At 38.4% G+C, this 16,284-nt stretch overlaps 1 protein-coding gene across 4 annotated transcripts in view; it reads right to left on the reverse strand.

Moving 5' to 3' along the window:
• The window catches only part of gpd2 (glycerol-3-phosphate dehydrogenase 2), a 104,407-nt gene that overhangs the window by 68,297 nt on the left and 19,826 nt on the right, over positions 1–16,284 (reverse strand). For 3 of the 4 annotated variants that reach the window (XM_003224603.4, XM_062965551.1, XM_062965533.1), the window contains exon 2: positions 9,226–9,335. The exons of the other annotated variant lie outside the window; for it this stretch is intronic. In XM_003224603.4, coding sequence (XP_003224651.2) covers positions 9,226–9,327 — 102 coding nt within the window. In that variant the 5' untranslated portion in view covers positions 9,328–9,335. The remainder of the gene's footprint in view (positions 1–9,225; positions 9,336–16,284) is intronic. 4 annotated transcript variants of the gene reach the window in all.

A 16,284-nucleotide genomic window follows, 5' to 3' on the forward strand; every position in this document is an offset into this window, starting at 1 on the left:
TGTGTGTCTACGTTGTTTATGTACTGTCACCCTGCTTTTAAAAAAGTTCTTCTACCAGTGTAAATAAATAAACACATACAAATAAGCACACACACTCTATACTAAAAGCATTCTGTTCTAAAAACAAATAAAAATACTGGAAGATTGTATCTTTTGCATGTGCCCAACAGAATCCTGAATTAGGAGTGGTAGATGTGCTTCTTTTGCTAAGAGCTGTTCCCATATGCTTAATGGGAATATCTGCTCTGAAAGAATGTTTTTTCCTAACAAACTTATTTTTAATCTCATGCCATATTCCTTACACTTTCAAGTACTCTCTGTTTTGACTGAAGAAAAAGAAAAAGCAACAACTTTTTACAAAATGATCTTCAAGGGAAGAGGTGGTCTTGGACAGTCAAGGTAGATTAGAACTGTTTTTAACAAGCCATGTTTAATTCTATTTTAATATTTATATGTTAATTAAAAGGTAAAGGTTTTCCCCTGACATTAAGTCTAGTCGTGTCCGACTCTGGAGCCGGCATTATCCGTATAAACCTCCAAGATCATGTGGTTGGCATGACTGCATGGAGCGACGTTACCTTCCCGCTGGAGCGGTACCTATTGATCTACTCACATTTGCATGTTTTCGAAGTGCCAGTTTGGCAGAAGCTGGGGCTAGCAGCAGGAGCTCACCCCGCTCCCCGGATTCAAACCACCGATCTTTCAGTCAGCAAGTTCAGCAGCTCTGTGGTTTAATCTGCTGCGCCACCAGGGGCTCAATTTATATGTTGCAAGTTTTAAATATAGAGTATTGTTTTTAATGTTGAGAGCTTTCTTCTCTTAAACAAGACACAAAGCAGAATAATTATATTAAATTATATTATACTTTGGTTTCTCTTCAGATCGTATATTAAATTAATTATGTCAACAACAACAACAACATCTACTACATTTTACCATGCTGGCTTTTAGCAGAGCAATGAATGAATTCTATAGGTTGATTTGAAATACACTTTGTCACACTCTTCCATAGTGGCAGAAGTAAATAGGAGGGGATGACTCTATTAAAAAACATTGTGAAATAGCCTTTCAGAAACCAAGCTGCAGGTTGGTTGAGGCTGCCAAATCACAGGCAATGAATTGGCACAGAAGTCCCATCTTCGGTATTGATGTTGCATGCTGAATATGATACCTTGCTGTTGCTATTGAAGATGATAGTAGTAGACAGACATGGGGCAACAGCTGGCAACTTCAGGCACATTTCAGTGACATTGAAGGGATGTATGAAGCTTCAACTCATGCCTGAACTCATTACTATTTCCCCACATTACTATATTTAAATATACCAATTGACATTCTCCTCTTTCATCTTTGGAAGAAAACAGTCACAGAAACCTGACCATGATTGTAATAGTTACTTGGGAATAAATCTGGGTCCAGTGGGATTGACTTTTGCATAGACATGCCTCAAACTGCAATGTGGAGCACATATCAATGTTACCTAGTCTGAGGAAAAAGGGAAGATTCCATATACTTCTACAGAACTAAGCAAGGAAGTACACCATCCTTTTACAGAAGATACCATTACAATTACATATCATTTTCCTTCAAAGGCCAGCTGAGCCCTGGCACTGAAAATGCCTTAAAGAGATCCTGGTCCAATCTACACTGCCATAAAATGTAGTTTCATAATGCAGTTTAACTCCATTGAATTGCATTATATGAAACTACACTGACATATAGTTCAGTTCAAAGCAGGCTGGATCTGCACTGCAGTCTAATGGCACTGAACTGGATTATATGGTAGTGTAGACTCATATAATCCAGTTCCATGCAGTTAAACTGTCTTCTACAATTGCATTATCTGGCAGTGTAGATCCATTGTCAGATAAACTGCATTATAAAACTGCATTATATGGCAGTGTAGATGGGCCTCTGTTTAGCTATTGGGAAATCCTCCACAATGAGTTTCTCCTATGTACAAAGTTACAGTCTAATGAAAGTAATGTTGACAATCAGCATGGATGCAAGTCTTTGCTCTCTATTCGACTCGTTCATCTGAAGTGGAAACTGGAACTACTGAGCTGGTCACTTTAATCATTACACTACATCTTCCATATTGTCACACTTCTAGGAACATTCGAATAAAAGATTGTATAGTTTCTTTGAACTAGGCTATGATGGACTAACTATTCCAAAGGCACCAGATCCCATCTGATTGCAGAAACTGAGGCCCCTTCTACACTGCTATATAATCCAGATTATCAAATCAGATAATCCACATTATCTGCGTTGAACTGAATTATAGGAGTCTACACTGCCATAAATTCCAGTTCAAAGCAGATAACATGGATTTTATATGGCAGTATAGAAGGGGCCTAAGTAAGGTCAGTCCTGGTTAGTACATAGATGGGAGACCGCCAATAAATATTATATCTTATAGGCTAAATTTCAGAGCAAGGAATAGCCAAAACCATCCAAGTACCTTGCAAAACCTCAAAAATAAAAATGGGATCGTCATAAAGTGACTGGTGACTTGAAGACACATATATGAAAGGAACTTAGTTCTAATAAACTGCTCATGCAGATCCCTCCTAGGCTTCACAACTTAGAATGACGTGAAGGGAAGAACATTTGAAAATTACATATAACTCTATCTTCTAAAATAGTCACCAACCAGAAAGGTTAGAGATTTGGTAGCCTCCATGTAAAATGTAATGTACAACCTCCACATTTTGACTTGGCAGCATTTTGTTATGTGACAACCTGGAACTGAAATGAATTTAAGTCATGTTTTGTCACTTTATGCACACTCAATGCTCAATGCTGTGAAGGAGTCTGATGTTTTCAATGTGACAAACAAGCTGAAAAACGGACACGTGTTGGTTGCACAAATGTTCATCCATAAAAATCACTGTTCGCCAATGGTCCTTATACAACTTCTCAGGGTTGGAGCAACTCTGTTGAGAAATGGCCCAAAAGTGTACAATTGTCACGACCCAGGCTGCAGAGCACCAATAACCATACACAGAGGCCAGAATCTATCTAATATCTTTATTAAGGAAATAAGTAAAGGCAATAAAAATAAGTGTAGAATATAGTTCAGAAGATGACCTTTCAGGAAAGGCCAAATATAGTCCAGGAAAACAATGTCCAATATGAAATAGTAAGGTCCAAAGTTGTAATCCAGTAACCGAAACACTCACTTTGCCAAGCAAAGTGAGGGGAGATGACAAGGTCCTTTAGTCCATGAAACTTAGGCAAGGCAAGGAAATAGCTTGATTCTTGGTACACAAAGCTTGATTCAAGGCAACAAGGAACGAGGAACAGGGACAAGATCCGTGGTAAATACTTGGCAAGGTCCGGGAAGCAAGGCAAGGTCCTGGAAAGCAAGGCTGAGTCCTAGGTAGCAAGGCAAGGTCCGTGAAACAAAACAAGGCTGGAAACAGGAACGAAGGCTTGGAAACGGGAACGAAGGCTTGGAAACGGGAGTAGCGCTGTCCACACACAACCTACTCCGGTAGCTGACGAATTGACTCCGCAAGATTCCTACGGGGCAAGGAACCTAAATAGGGTCTCGTTTTCCCACCAAAGAACACTTCTCTGGGGAACCAGAACCGAAAGTCAATCTCTGTGTCCAGATGCATGACTCCCTAGAATTTCTCATGGAAGCAGTCTTAATCAGCTGAATGCCTGGCTGCGATTCTCAGGCTTCTGCGATTAGCCTGTTGAACTCCTTTTTGTTGTTGATAATAACTACGGCGAGAAAATGGGGGAGATTCTGACTCAGGGCTTGTTTGGCAGATTTCTGGAAGACAAACCTCCTGCAGGTGCAAGGGCTCCAATTCTGGCTGGGAAAGTTCCAATTCTGGCTGAAACGGTGGAAAACCCAAGTTTTCCTCTTCATCTGTCTCAACAGCGCTAGGAACGGGACTACATGGCCCATGAGTCATCACAACAATCCAGAGTGAGATACTTAACAGCTGTAATTATATTTAAAGGTGATTAGTTGGGGAGGGGGTGAATACTTATGCGAACAAGAAGCGACCAATAATTTTTGTTTGCTGAACTTTTATGCCATGATAAAAATACCTTGTAACTCCAGAGAACTGAGTATCTTGTGTATATTAAATGCCAATTAAATCTATTTCAGTTCTGGGTTATATCACAACAAAATGTGCTACAGGAAAAGAGATTCCTTGGTCTTCTCCCAATAAGTGCAGGGGAAAATGGGGAGAAAGGAGGGAGAGGCTGGCAGTGTCAATGCCCACCCCTGCTGATCTCTGATCTCAGGGAAAGAGGTGTCCAGATATCCACTCCTGCTGATCTCTGATCAGCAGGAGTGGATATCTGGACACCTCTTTCCCTGCAAAATCCCAAGGTTTAGACCAGCTGTGTGGCCTCCATCCCAAAAGAAACTGGGATTTAAAATCCCAATTCGTCTCGCATTTTTTGCCTGTCCGGAAGGGAAGGGCTCTGGGAGTCTATTGGAGTCTCCTTCTCTGAAGGTTTTAAACAGAGGCTGGATGCCATATATCGGGAGGGACTTGATAATGTATTACTGTCTGGCAAAATGGGGTTGGACTGGTTGATCTTTGGGGTCCTTTCCTACTCGACGATTCTATGAAAATGGAACAAGTTAAATCATGCAAATGGAGAATACATTTGCAAGCCACTGTCTGCAATATAAAACAGCATTACTAGCCATCATTAACTCAAACAGGACAGTAATAATATAACATACTGTTCAAGCCAAGGCAGAATGAAGTATTTCCTGTTGCCACCTACTCTGAACAGATGTCCTTGCCTATTTGCTGTCATCATCAGCCCCATTCCACAAAGGAACATTGTATGTTGTCCAGAGGACTTCAATTTGTGGGTGGTTTAAAATACACTAAATACATATGTTTTTTCCAGCATATTTTCTTTCCCCTGCCATTCTTTCTCTTGCTCCCTAACTTGAGAGATGTGGTGACCATCAACTGATCCTTTGACCAGCTATAAGGGGAAAAATTCCAACCTTATTTACCAAAATCAAATCCTGCAACCGCTATAGCTTATCAGAAGGCATTGGTTTTAAGAGGCTGGCTTCTTTTTCCATATTTGGTGCCCTCTATTGCACAAGTCTCCTTTATTTGACTACATTCTAGAATTTCCAAATGTGGTATGTTCATAAAAAGTGGTGCTTTGGGATGTTTCACAATGTATTATCTTTACATGAAGGTATCATATAACAAGAAGAAGATGAGAACCAAAAAGAGTTGCACTGCCTATATCTCAGGCCCGCCTTGTGGGAACAAGGGAGAGGGCCTTTTCTGCTGTGGCCCCCCGCTTGTGGAACTCACTGCCCATTGAAATAAGGCAAGCCCCCACCCTTTTAGCCTTCAGGAAAGATTTAAAAACATGGCTCTTCCGGTGTGCTTTCGGAGAGTAAATATTCCTTTGCTACTCCCCCCAACATTTATCCTCTAGACTGTTTCACTATCTGACGTCCCTGTCCTCCGAGGTTTTTATTCTGATCCCTTTCTCACCCTGAGTTTTAATTTAGTGTTCATGCGGCCCGCCCTTGTTATACTGCTGTTTTGATCTTATGTTGTACTGTTTATTTTTATTTATTGTATTATTTAATTGTATTATGATATGGTTATATTGTATTGTTCTGGGCATGGCCCCATGTAAGCCGCCCCGAGTCCCCGTTGGGGAGATGGTGGCGGGGTATAAATAAAGTTTTATTATTATTATTATTATTGCATTGGGAAAAACCAAAGATCGGAAGGAAGAAAAACTAAAATGGTATATCTGTACTGTAGAATTAATGCAGTTTGACACCACTTTAACTTCTGTGCCTCAATGCTATGGAATCCTGTGATTTGCAGAGCAACCAGGACTCTTTGACACAGAAGACTGAAGACCTTGTAAAACTCCCAGAATTCCATAGCACTGATCTATGGCAGTTAATGTGGTGTCAAACTACATTAATTATACAGTGTAGATGCACACTCTGTACAAGAAGTGCAATACTTAGCCACAGATCAACCTTCAGCCAACTTGCATTTGGGCACAAGTGTCAAGGATGGAAGCCCTACTCTTAATGTTCCCACCTGCTCAGTCCCTTACTATCTCATGTATGTTCAGCAGGGAGGCTCGTATTAGAACATAATTAGAGACTGCACGGCAACTTCTACTTGCCTTCCAACAAACAGAAGCAAAAGCCTTCCTTCAGACCTTTTCCATCAGTATGGGAACTGAGTACTATCTCCTGGGATTTGGTTTCAGAATACCAGTGTTAGTGGGTGTTCAATTCCCATTATAAACAATGGTGTAGTAAAATAGTGGATCTTACATAAAACAACTGAAATGAGTATTGGAGAGAGCCCGAGGATTTGTGAAATGGCAGGAGGCTACAGCAGGTATGTTTACACATCAGCAGAGTGCTATGTGTGTGGCTTAGCACTAGGTGCATACCAAAATCAAGGTTTGCTATTTGGATTTTTAAAAATATTTTCAAGCAATGGGTCATTGAATTCATTGATGTAGACCCTGAATGTGCACACTTTTAGCTCTCATGAGAGCACACTAACCACTGGTACAGTGTGCTTACCTTCCAGATCTCTGCACTTTTTAAGGAATCAAAAGTGCTGATAATTAAGGGGATTTTTTATTAAAAATCCAAATTAGGATGACTACAATAAGACAGAAACCAGTCTATGGCTTCCTGAAAAGAGAAATGAATGGCACGCTACTGAAAACCAGCTTGTTAGAGAGTAAATTAGATGTTCCTAGGCAATATAAGATACAATCTGCACACATGCTAATTGAATTATGTCCTCTCTTAGTGCTAGCAAATGTTGAAAAGACTCATTTAGAAAAAGCTAGGAACCTCCAGCACTGGGTAGCCAATTAGAGAGCGTCTTGGGGCAACTTCCCTTCTTACATCTTGCAGACACAGAGGTCTTTCGCCCCATCATCTGTGTGATTGGCAGGCATTATTAAAGAGAGGACATTTCGACTGCAAGACATGCCCGCAGCTTAGATGTGTCAACACTGTAAATGGGATGTCCTCCTTTGCATCCCTCCCTCCAGTGATATCCCACCTGCTGTCCTATATTGGGTCTGGATAGGCAATAGCTACGAGGGGACAATGCCATACAATGGATGTGCAACTTAGAAAAACAGGGAAATGTAGCAATCATATGTTACTGTCTGGCCAGAGTCGTTGTTTCTGTATGCCCCAAGCTTTAACAGAAGAATGTTGACTACAATTTTCTCCCACATTTTGAATTCCATTTCTCTAGCGCAGATTTGCAACCATAAAACTATGCTAAAGGATGCAGAAAACAGAAACAGGATATACCTTCAATCACTCTTCTATGTGAGCTGAGAAACAAGAACCTATGAACCAATGTGTATTGTGCTGATTATCTCTAGATACTCACTTGTGTCTATTTGTTAAACGTTATATGCTGACTGTAACTGGCTATGGATTGAAAAATGAATTGTGAATTTTAAAGATAACTGCATCTTCACTTTGTTTCACTTTCAACAAATTGCCCAATTTGTTGAAAGGAGTAAATCACAAGAGAGTTAAAAAGGAAAAAAACAACCCTTCCTCTCATTCAGAGCAACAAACCAGCAGAAACACAATCATTACCAATGATATATAGAGAAAAATGCCAACTTCTCCCTAAAAAATGCATGAAATGAAGGATTCTAAGGCAAATGGGCATTAAATAAGAGGCAAGGGACAATTTCCATACACAACTCAAGAGCTTCAAACTTGGAATAGCACAACTGTGAGGCATCATGCTCTCTCTCCTAATTCCATGCCTGAGTGAAAAGCATCAGCTTGTTACATGCAGCAGAATGGGTGGAATATAAAAAGAAAGAGCCATGGACTTTTGGTTCATCCATCAGAGGAGCCCTATGAAAGCTACCACAAGACATTTCAGTGAGGACAGGAAGGTTCCATGCACAAGCTATAACAGAAATGGAGCCAAGCCATGAATGGCACAATTAGATCAACTCTCCATATGCATTATTACCAGTATAAGGAGCGCCTCCCAATTTTTCACAATGAAAGCATTCTATGCATCATTAGTATGCGAAATAACTCTTGGCTAACAGGGGTGCAAACTATGCTGTTTTCGTAGCCCTTGAAATCTTCATACTAGCCTTTGTTTAGCCAAAAATGCATGAGTCATTGCTACTGAAAACCTCCCAGAAAAAGTAGGCTGCAAGGCAAAACCAGAAGGAGACTTCCAGCTCCTTCCAATTCATTGGTTGGTTGGTTGGTTTGTCTGTTTTCTTTTAGGCATTATTCTCTGGCCAGACAATTTTTGAAGTAGAAAATTAGCCCTCAGATCCCCCACAACTGGTAACTCCTTCCTGACATAATGAGCTATGAAAAGATAATTTTAAAGCTTGAATGTTCAATATGTATACAGACCAGATCAACTGATCCAGCCGCTGTGAACAGACATTCCACAAACACCCTTTCCATCATATTTTCCAGAAACTGTAACTAGTAATTTTTCCCCAGACAGCATCCCATTAACAACAACTAAAAAATAGTAAGATATTTGCATTGCCATATGAATACCCAGTATATTTGCATTGTCCTAAAATATAATAGTAAGAACAACACATTTATAAGTCTTCAACATTCTTTGCAGTCTTTCTCTTTCTGCCATTTTTAAATAGAGGAAAATATATGTTATCTTAAATACACTGAAAGACTAAATGATGATACTCACCTAGGACAGGGATGGGAAATGTGTAGAACTCCCATGGTTGTTGGATTTTAACTACCATCAATCCACACCACTGTTTGTTAAAACTAATGAGAGCTGAAGACCACCAACCTCTGAAGGACCATAGACACTCCACCCCCTGACAGCACACATACATATGGTAACTGGGCCCCCACAAGCATGTCAGCAAGAATAAAAATAGATAAAGCTGTATTTTTTATTTGAGATACATCTTATATATTTCAGACTCTGGCTTGCAGCAAGAATAACATTTCTTGATGTGCTAGGTGCAAGAAGAAAACTGTAAAAGAAGCAGGTAATACTCTCTCCCACTGCCCTCCCCCACTTCCTTTTTTTCACAGTTCTTCATTGAAGCCTCTCTCATTTTGTTTGCTATTGCAGTTCCCCAGCAGAACAGGGACAGAATTATACAGTTGGTGAGGTTTCAATTTACATGCACAACAGCACATAAAAAACAAATAAACAAATTACTCACGTGTTTTTTTCTATATTGAGAAAGTTGTGAGAGGGCAAAAACGGTTGCTACAGCACCACCCCCAATGAGGACAGCTCCTTTCATTGCCTTTCGAAATGCCATTTTTATTTCTATAGAAAAACAGGGGGGAAAAAGAAATTAGCATATTGCAAGTCACTTGGGCACTTATAGAAAACAGAAACCTCTTTAAAAGATTATGTGTGCTTTAAATAAGTGTGCATAAAATTCTATTCATAACTTAAAATGTTAAATTATGACATGGCTTAAACGCACACCGAAGCGGGTTTAAAAAATCTGCTTTGGCATGGGCTTAAATCCACATTCCCGTCTTTAAAAAACAGGCTTTTCCAGTGGGGTGTCCCCATGCCATCCTGGTAACTACCTTGCCTTGGCCTCTTCAATTTATTTTTGAGATTTTTAATAAACACAGTTTTTAAAAGTGGGGAAACCTTTTGAAGAACCCTCGTATTTTGGACTTTGGTTCCCAGCAACCTCAGCAAGCATGGCCAATGAAGCACAATTATAAGTGTTATAGTCTAAAACACCTGGACAGGTAATGCATCCCCAACATGGTGTACCATTGCCACTAGAAATACAACAATTTGGTTACATTTTTTAGCAGGCATGGAAGATGATTTGTATTTTCTATTTAACGTGACTGCTGTGGGATTCAGGGGAAAAGATGCCAAATTAAAGGATGTAGTCAAAAAGATCAAACAAATTGCATACAGCTGTGCAGCCATACTAAGGAGATCGGGCCTTAGTTTAGGTCAGTTGTTCTAAACCTGTGGGTCCCCGGGTGTTTAGGCATACAACTCCCAGAAATCCCAGCCAGTTTACCAGCTGTTAGGTTTTCTGGGAGTTGAAGGCCAAAACATCTGGGGGCCCACAGGTTGAGAACCACTGATTTAGGTGCTTCCAAAAAAACAAAAGCAGTTGGAGTGAATTCATTTATCTGGTGTTAGAAAAAGCTAGAAAAGGGAAGTTTCAAAAGAAGGTTTTATTTTTGTAGATGTGTCTGCATTTTACTTTTGGGTTTTTTTTCTTTTCTTTTTGTAAAAATAATTTTTATTGAGGAAAATAAAATAGTCATTTTTAACAATGTTTAAAAATGGTGAAAAGGGGTAGGTACAATAATAATTTAAGAAAAAAGTGGGGGGGGAGAACATTTTGGTGGAATTGTAAAGAGTGGGTGGAAGGGGAGAAGAGAAAAAGAGAAAAAATAACTTCCAATCTTTTCCATGGGTGTTTTCATTGTCCTTTTCCCAAGTCATTATATTTCTGCTATTCCCTCTTCCTGCCACTCTCTTCTAGAGAACAATTTTGCCTCTAATAATTAATCTCTTCTAGCCATTTCTTTTTTGTTTTGTTTTTTGTTTCATATATTTCATCATTAGATACTGCCCAATCTGTTACAATTTTTCCTGCAAGTCTTGACTCGTTATTTGGGTTAATTTGTTCATTTTCATTATGTTTATTATTTTGAGCATCCATTGTTCTAGTTCTATTTTTTCTCAATTTTTGGGCATATACTATTCTAGTCACTGTTATTAAAGTAGTTGAAAGGTTTCTCTTTATTTTTATTTATCTCAAAGTCTATAATTCCTATTAGAAAATACTCATGTTTGGATTGAAATGTGATATCCATTTTTTTATTTTCTCTTGAATATCTTTCCAGTTTTTTTGGGGGGGGGGTGTCTTTTTGCCAACTTGCATGTTCACCACATGTGGGAGAACGTTCCTGTATGGTCCTCACACTTCCAACATTTATTTTTAACATTTGGATAAAATTTTGATAGTTTTTGTGGCAATAGGTACTTTTGGATTTTTTTTTCTTCAAATAAGTGCCATTCTACTCTTTGTTGTTCACTTCACCCCAATTTTAACGAAATCAATTAGACCAAACAAGATCTTAATGACATTAAGTAATATGTCTATATCAGTCTTGGTTCTCATGGGTTCTAATGCTAATAAAATGTCAATAAAGTGCTTTTAGTAAGATGCCAAAATTTAGTTAGGTTTCAGACTAAACAAAATACAATATTGAGATCTGTGTTTCTATTCTTCATAATATCAATCTGTTCCAACAATTCCAACAATAGCAAATAGCTGTAAAGCTGTTCTGTCCCTTATCAAAGGAAATTAATGTTGTGGTTTTGGTTTAGTTGTTTCAGTTTGTGTAATTTAAGTACATTTAGAGAAGTAAATATTCAAGGAAAATATGGAAACACCTGTGATTTGTTTCCCAGGGTTAATTTTTCTTTCTTTGAAGCCTTTCTCCCCAGAAAACTTGGGGGGGGGGGGAGGTATTGAAGAGTATTTTTAGAATAATTTAATAAAAGGTGTTCACATATATGCTATCCCAAAATCATTTCTGACTTCTGTGTAGAAGGGAGACTTTTATGAAAGACTCTCTAGTATTAATTTATTATAATTTCTAATCCTACTTTCTTTTTTCATTTTTTATGGGCAGGAGTTTATTATGTCTGTTTGACACTATAGAGAACTAGTACAGACAAAATAATTTCCTGTTTTACTAATTTTGCTGTTAACTTCTTTTTATTGGAGTAAAAGGGAATTTCTTAGTTTGGGTGCTCAGAACTCTGTAGTGCCATTTCTAATAAAAAATAAAACGACATTTTTAAAGCTCAATTTCTTAAGTGTATTCTAAGTAAATTGTACTTCAAATATGTCAAACAAGATAATTTTTTGAGACACCCATTTTAAAATTAATGCATTATAAGTTCCTAACATAATGAAGTAACTTTCAATCTGCAAAGAATGCTAATATTGCATTTTCAATTATTTTTAAAATAACTGGAAAATTCCGTTTTTATCCCTATAGCTTCAAAAGCTCTGGAAATTTTACAGGTTTACATACATTATATGAAGTTTTCAAGCAACCCTTGGGGCAATGAAAAGGCACAGAGAAATTTCCTCCTATAATGTTAAGAACTGGTCATTTTCATTACTTTGCAGAAAAGAACTAAAATGAAAGATTGCAAAACATACACTCTAAATATCCACATTCTCACTATAACAAACACCAAACCAGATAGTTGATTGTGTACTTTCAGAGCAGACCTAAGAATATGCTAATGTTTTTAGTACTATTTTCTTTTACAAAAACATACAGTGCAAGTTTGAACTACAGTATTAATATTTATGAATGATTCTGTTTTTGTTACATTACTTTAATTACAACCAGTTTTCTTGGTAAAAAATAGAAAGAAATCTAGGAGTTCCAAGCTATCAAAAGTTTCTTTTTATTTCAAACTACATTCCTTTCTAGATTTTTAAAAAAGAAAGAGGTTGGTGAGAATTAACCCCGATACAAACTCCACACTCTTTCTCCCTTGTGGAAATAAAAGAAATTCTGTAGTATGGTACAAATGCAAATTTCCTAACCAAACAAGCAACCACTGGAATTGCCCATTAAATTAAACATCCAATTTAATTCCCTACCTGAATAGCTCTGCTTTTTCAATACTGAAGCCCACACCACTATAAGCCAGTGATTTTAAAGGAAACAAAATAATTCATATAAGAATTAAAACTCTCATTGGCAAAGAACACAGCCCTTGTTAATTGAAGAGCATAAGAATGGACTATTTACTGTGTCTGGAGGAACGTGAAAAGCCTTTTTATGTGTTGTAACATGTCAGGTCACACAACAAGAAGAACCAGTACAGTATCTATTAGTACTTGGGAAACCACATTTATTGTTTTCAGGAAAATGTTATTTGCCTTTGGCCTAATTCTCACTAAGGAACCAAACTGAATCAGAAATTCTGGAGGTAGATTTCTCTTCCACTCAAGAATGCTCCCTACTCAAAAAAGAGTACTGCACGTGCTGGTAACCTCAAGGTTGGACTTCTGAAATGCAACTCCAGTTGATTCTAAATGTGGGAATCAAATTAGTTACAGGAACATCCAGGAGTGAGCACATTATATCCACACTAATGTCACTCCACTGGTTGCCATTTAGTTTCCAGGCAAAGTACAAAGTATTAATTATGAACCTTAAACTCCTACATGGCTTGGGTCCAGGTGACCTGAAGGATTACCTTCCTGCAATGGGAAGAATGATTCCCTGCCATTTTAGGGCGGAATCAGGCACAGGGAGACTTGGGAGGCACTGCCATCCTACCCTGCAGGCTGCCTAGGCTCAGGGAGTGTGGGATAGCTATGGAGACACCAACTAGGATCGCACATGGCAGTCCCAGATGGCAGTCTCCACTGCCAGATCATTGCAAGTTTTTTTTTTTAACTCAAGTATAAGCCAGAGTAAAAGGTATACCCCAGGTTAAACCACATTAGCCTGGGTGAATAATTTGGATGCACCAGGCTAATCTGACAGCTACATTGCATTATATGGCAGTGTAGAAGGAGTTAATGTGATACCCTCCAGAAAAACAATTCCCATCATCTCTGCCCATTCACCATTCGCTGAAGCTAGAGAGATGTAGTTCAACACAAGTGAAGATCAGCATGTTCAGTAAATGTTCAGCAGTTCTCTAGCAGCCTTTTGGATTATTGGTCACTTGCTCTTTTAACTGGAGACATGTGAGAGACCAAACCTTGGAACCATATGACACATAGTAATTCTTGCTACAAAACTACAGTCACTCCTCAGTACAATTTTAATCTTACTTTTGTGCATCCTATTCTAATAGATGCCTTACTCTTTTAGTATCAGCCCACAAAAATCCATTCATTTCAAGCATGAAGAGTTACTTTGGTAGACTACAAATCCCTGGAGCTCTGATACTTCTCTCAGCACAGTGCTGTGCTGTGAACAAGAAAAGGGAAAGTGACTTTTCTTGGCAACAGGTGCAGCTTTGCATACAAACAGAAGATTAGCAAAGGAATGAGGAAGACAAGTTTATCAAACACTATAATCAGTGACACCCTGATAAGTCATTGTTTGTAAGTGCTAGAAGGAGAGGAGTTCAGCCTTTGACCTGTTCACTGATATTTATACCACTTTTATCATGCTAAAAGCTTTGTTAAAAGATTCTAAAGATCGAATTAAAAAGTATGGAACTTTTAAAATCCTTCTCAATAGCACTGCAGTCTTTTTCAGGCCATTTACAGTGTGAGAGAAGGGGGAATGATATTTTTAAGACAGTGCCTCCCTTCTCATGTTTTTGTATATTCTATGAAAATGTACATTTTCAAATTTTTTAAATCAAAATATTTATTAGATTAACCTAATTGATGAATGGACAAGAAGAATCCTAATTCTTTGGTGTTACCTGCTGGAAGAGTTTACAATTTAAAAGAGGTGTTCATCAGCCAGGCTCCACTGAAGGACATGTCCCATTCTGACAGAATATGTGGAGATGGCTGGGTTTTAAATGAGCTAAAATTAAGTCCCAAACTTTGGCAAAACCATATCACCCACCATGCTACTGACAGGTGTGACAGTGATATTCCCCTGCTTCTCCCAACCTAGGGCTCCCAGATGTTTGGACTGCAACCCTCAGTCAGTAATGGTCAAAGGGCAGAGATGATAACATTTGCGTATCCCAGCATCTGAGGACTCCCAGTTGCAAGAGCCTGGCATTACTGGCACAATGCTGCAAACATATATACATTTATCAATTTCTCAAGACAATCTACATAGCCAAGAACCTGGGAGTGGCTCAGCATATCCACATCATTATGAAAATGTAATGTATATAAAAACACCTTTCAACATAATGTTTGAAGCATGAGAATAATTAGCAGGAACACCCACTGCTGACAAATATCCCAGCATTGAAAAGCATAGGTGAATTGTCCACAGGGAGCCAATCTGTATTCGTCATTGCCATCAATTAAAGGCAAGAGCCAAGGGCTACCACTGAGCTACCGATTTGTTACCATCACAAAATACCAGACACTACAACCCAACGTACTCTGTCCTTCCTTGCAAATAAGACACTATAGCAGTAATAAAGTATGTTGTGCTGTTGAAAAGATCTACCAAAACAGAGTAAACAGCACCCTACTGAAAATTCAATGGCAGGGGAAGGTTCTGGGTACTAAGTTATGTAACATATAAATGCAGCATAAGTCCACTTTACAAGAATGTCCAAAATACTTAAGAACCAAAAGACTAAGTGGGTTACAGGAAAATGAACAGGATAAGATTACTACAAAAAAAATGGGATGATAACAACAAGAGCAGAAGTGTATTTTCTGCACGGCAATGCCACTTAGTAATTTCTTGAAGTTGAATTGTTTGCAGGGAGCAAGCTGCATTCTTCACTGCTATCAACCAAGGGCACAAGCCAAGCAATTGGCTTTTCCTTTCCTTTTTAATTAAAAAGAGATTGCATTTGGACACCAGGGAGGGAAGCAGCTTGACATCTGACTCTAAAAGAAAAGGACCAAAATGAGATTTTTAGATTTTTCTCCCCACATTTTCTCCAAATGGATACAACCAGGAATAAGCAGGTAATGTTTAAAGAGTATAATATGTGGAGGATTTAATTGAATGACAGCTGTTCCAAATTTAACAGTGATTAAGTGTTTTATTTTTGACATCAATATGCTATTTACCAGTAATAATGCCCTCCATATTCTATGGTCCTCTCAACCAAATATTCATATAGCACTGAGTGTTTTTTTTTAACTTTGTTGTTTTGTGTTCATTTCCCTTTTGTAACTGCTTATAGTGCAATTCTATGTGTCACTCCAGAAGTATGCTCCATCAAGTTCAATAGGTTTCCTCCCAGGTAAGTTGAAGCCTCATCGTATTGTGTTTTTCAAATGGCTTCATATGCCATTTCATGCTTCTTATGATGACTGTACTCCTCCAAATGTTAGGCAAGTGGCTCAGACAAATATGTGACCAGTGAAAATGAATGCAATCCACTAGCATGGTAGAATCTGTCAGGTGATCTCCTCTTCGTAGTCCCCAAACAATAAGTGAATTAACAGACCACCCTTTTAAGATTTAAAGAGACAGACCGATTGTATGAGTCACTGCAATACACTGAAGTTATTGGGAGAAAAAATAGGACAAGTTCTGGAACAAAAGTAAACACAGCCCTTCTGTTGAGAGACATG

The sequence above is a fragment of the Anolis carolinensis genome, chromosome 1, assembly GCF_035594765.1.
Source record: "Anolis carolinensis isolate JA03-04 chromosome 1, rAnoCar3.1.pri, whole genome shotgun sequence".
In the NCBI taxonomy this organism is placed as follows: domain Eukaryota; kingdom Metazoa; phylum Chordata; class Lepidosauria; order Squamata; family Dactyloidae; genus Anolis; species Anolis carolinensis.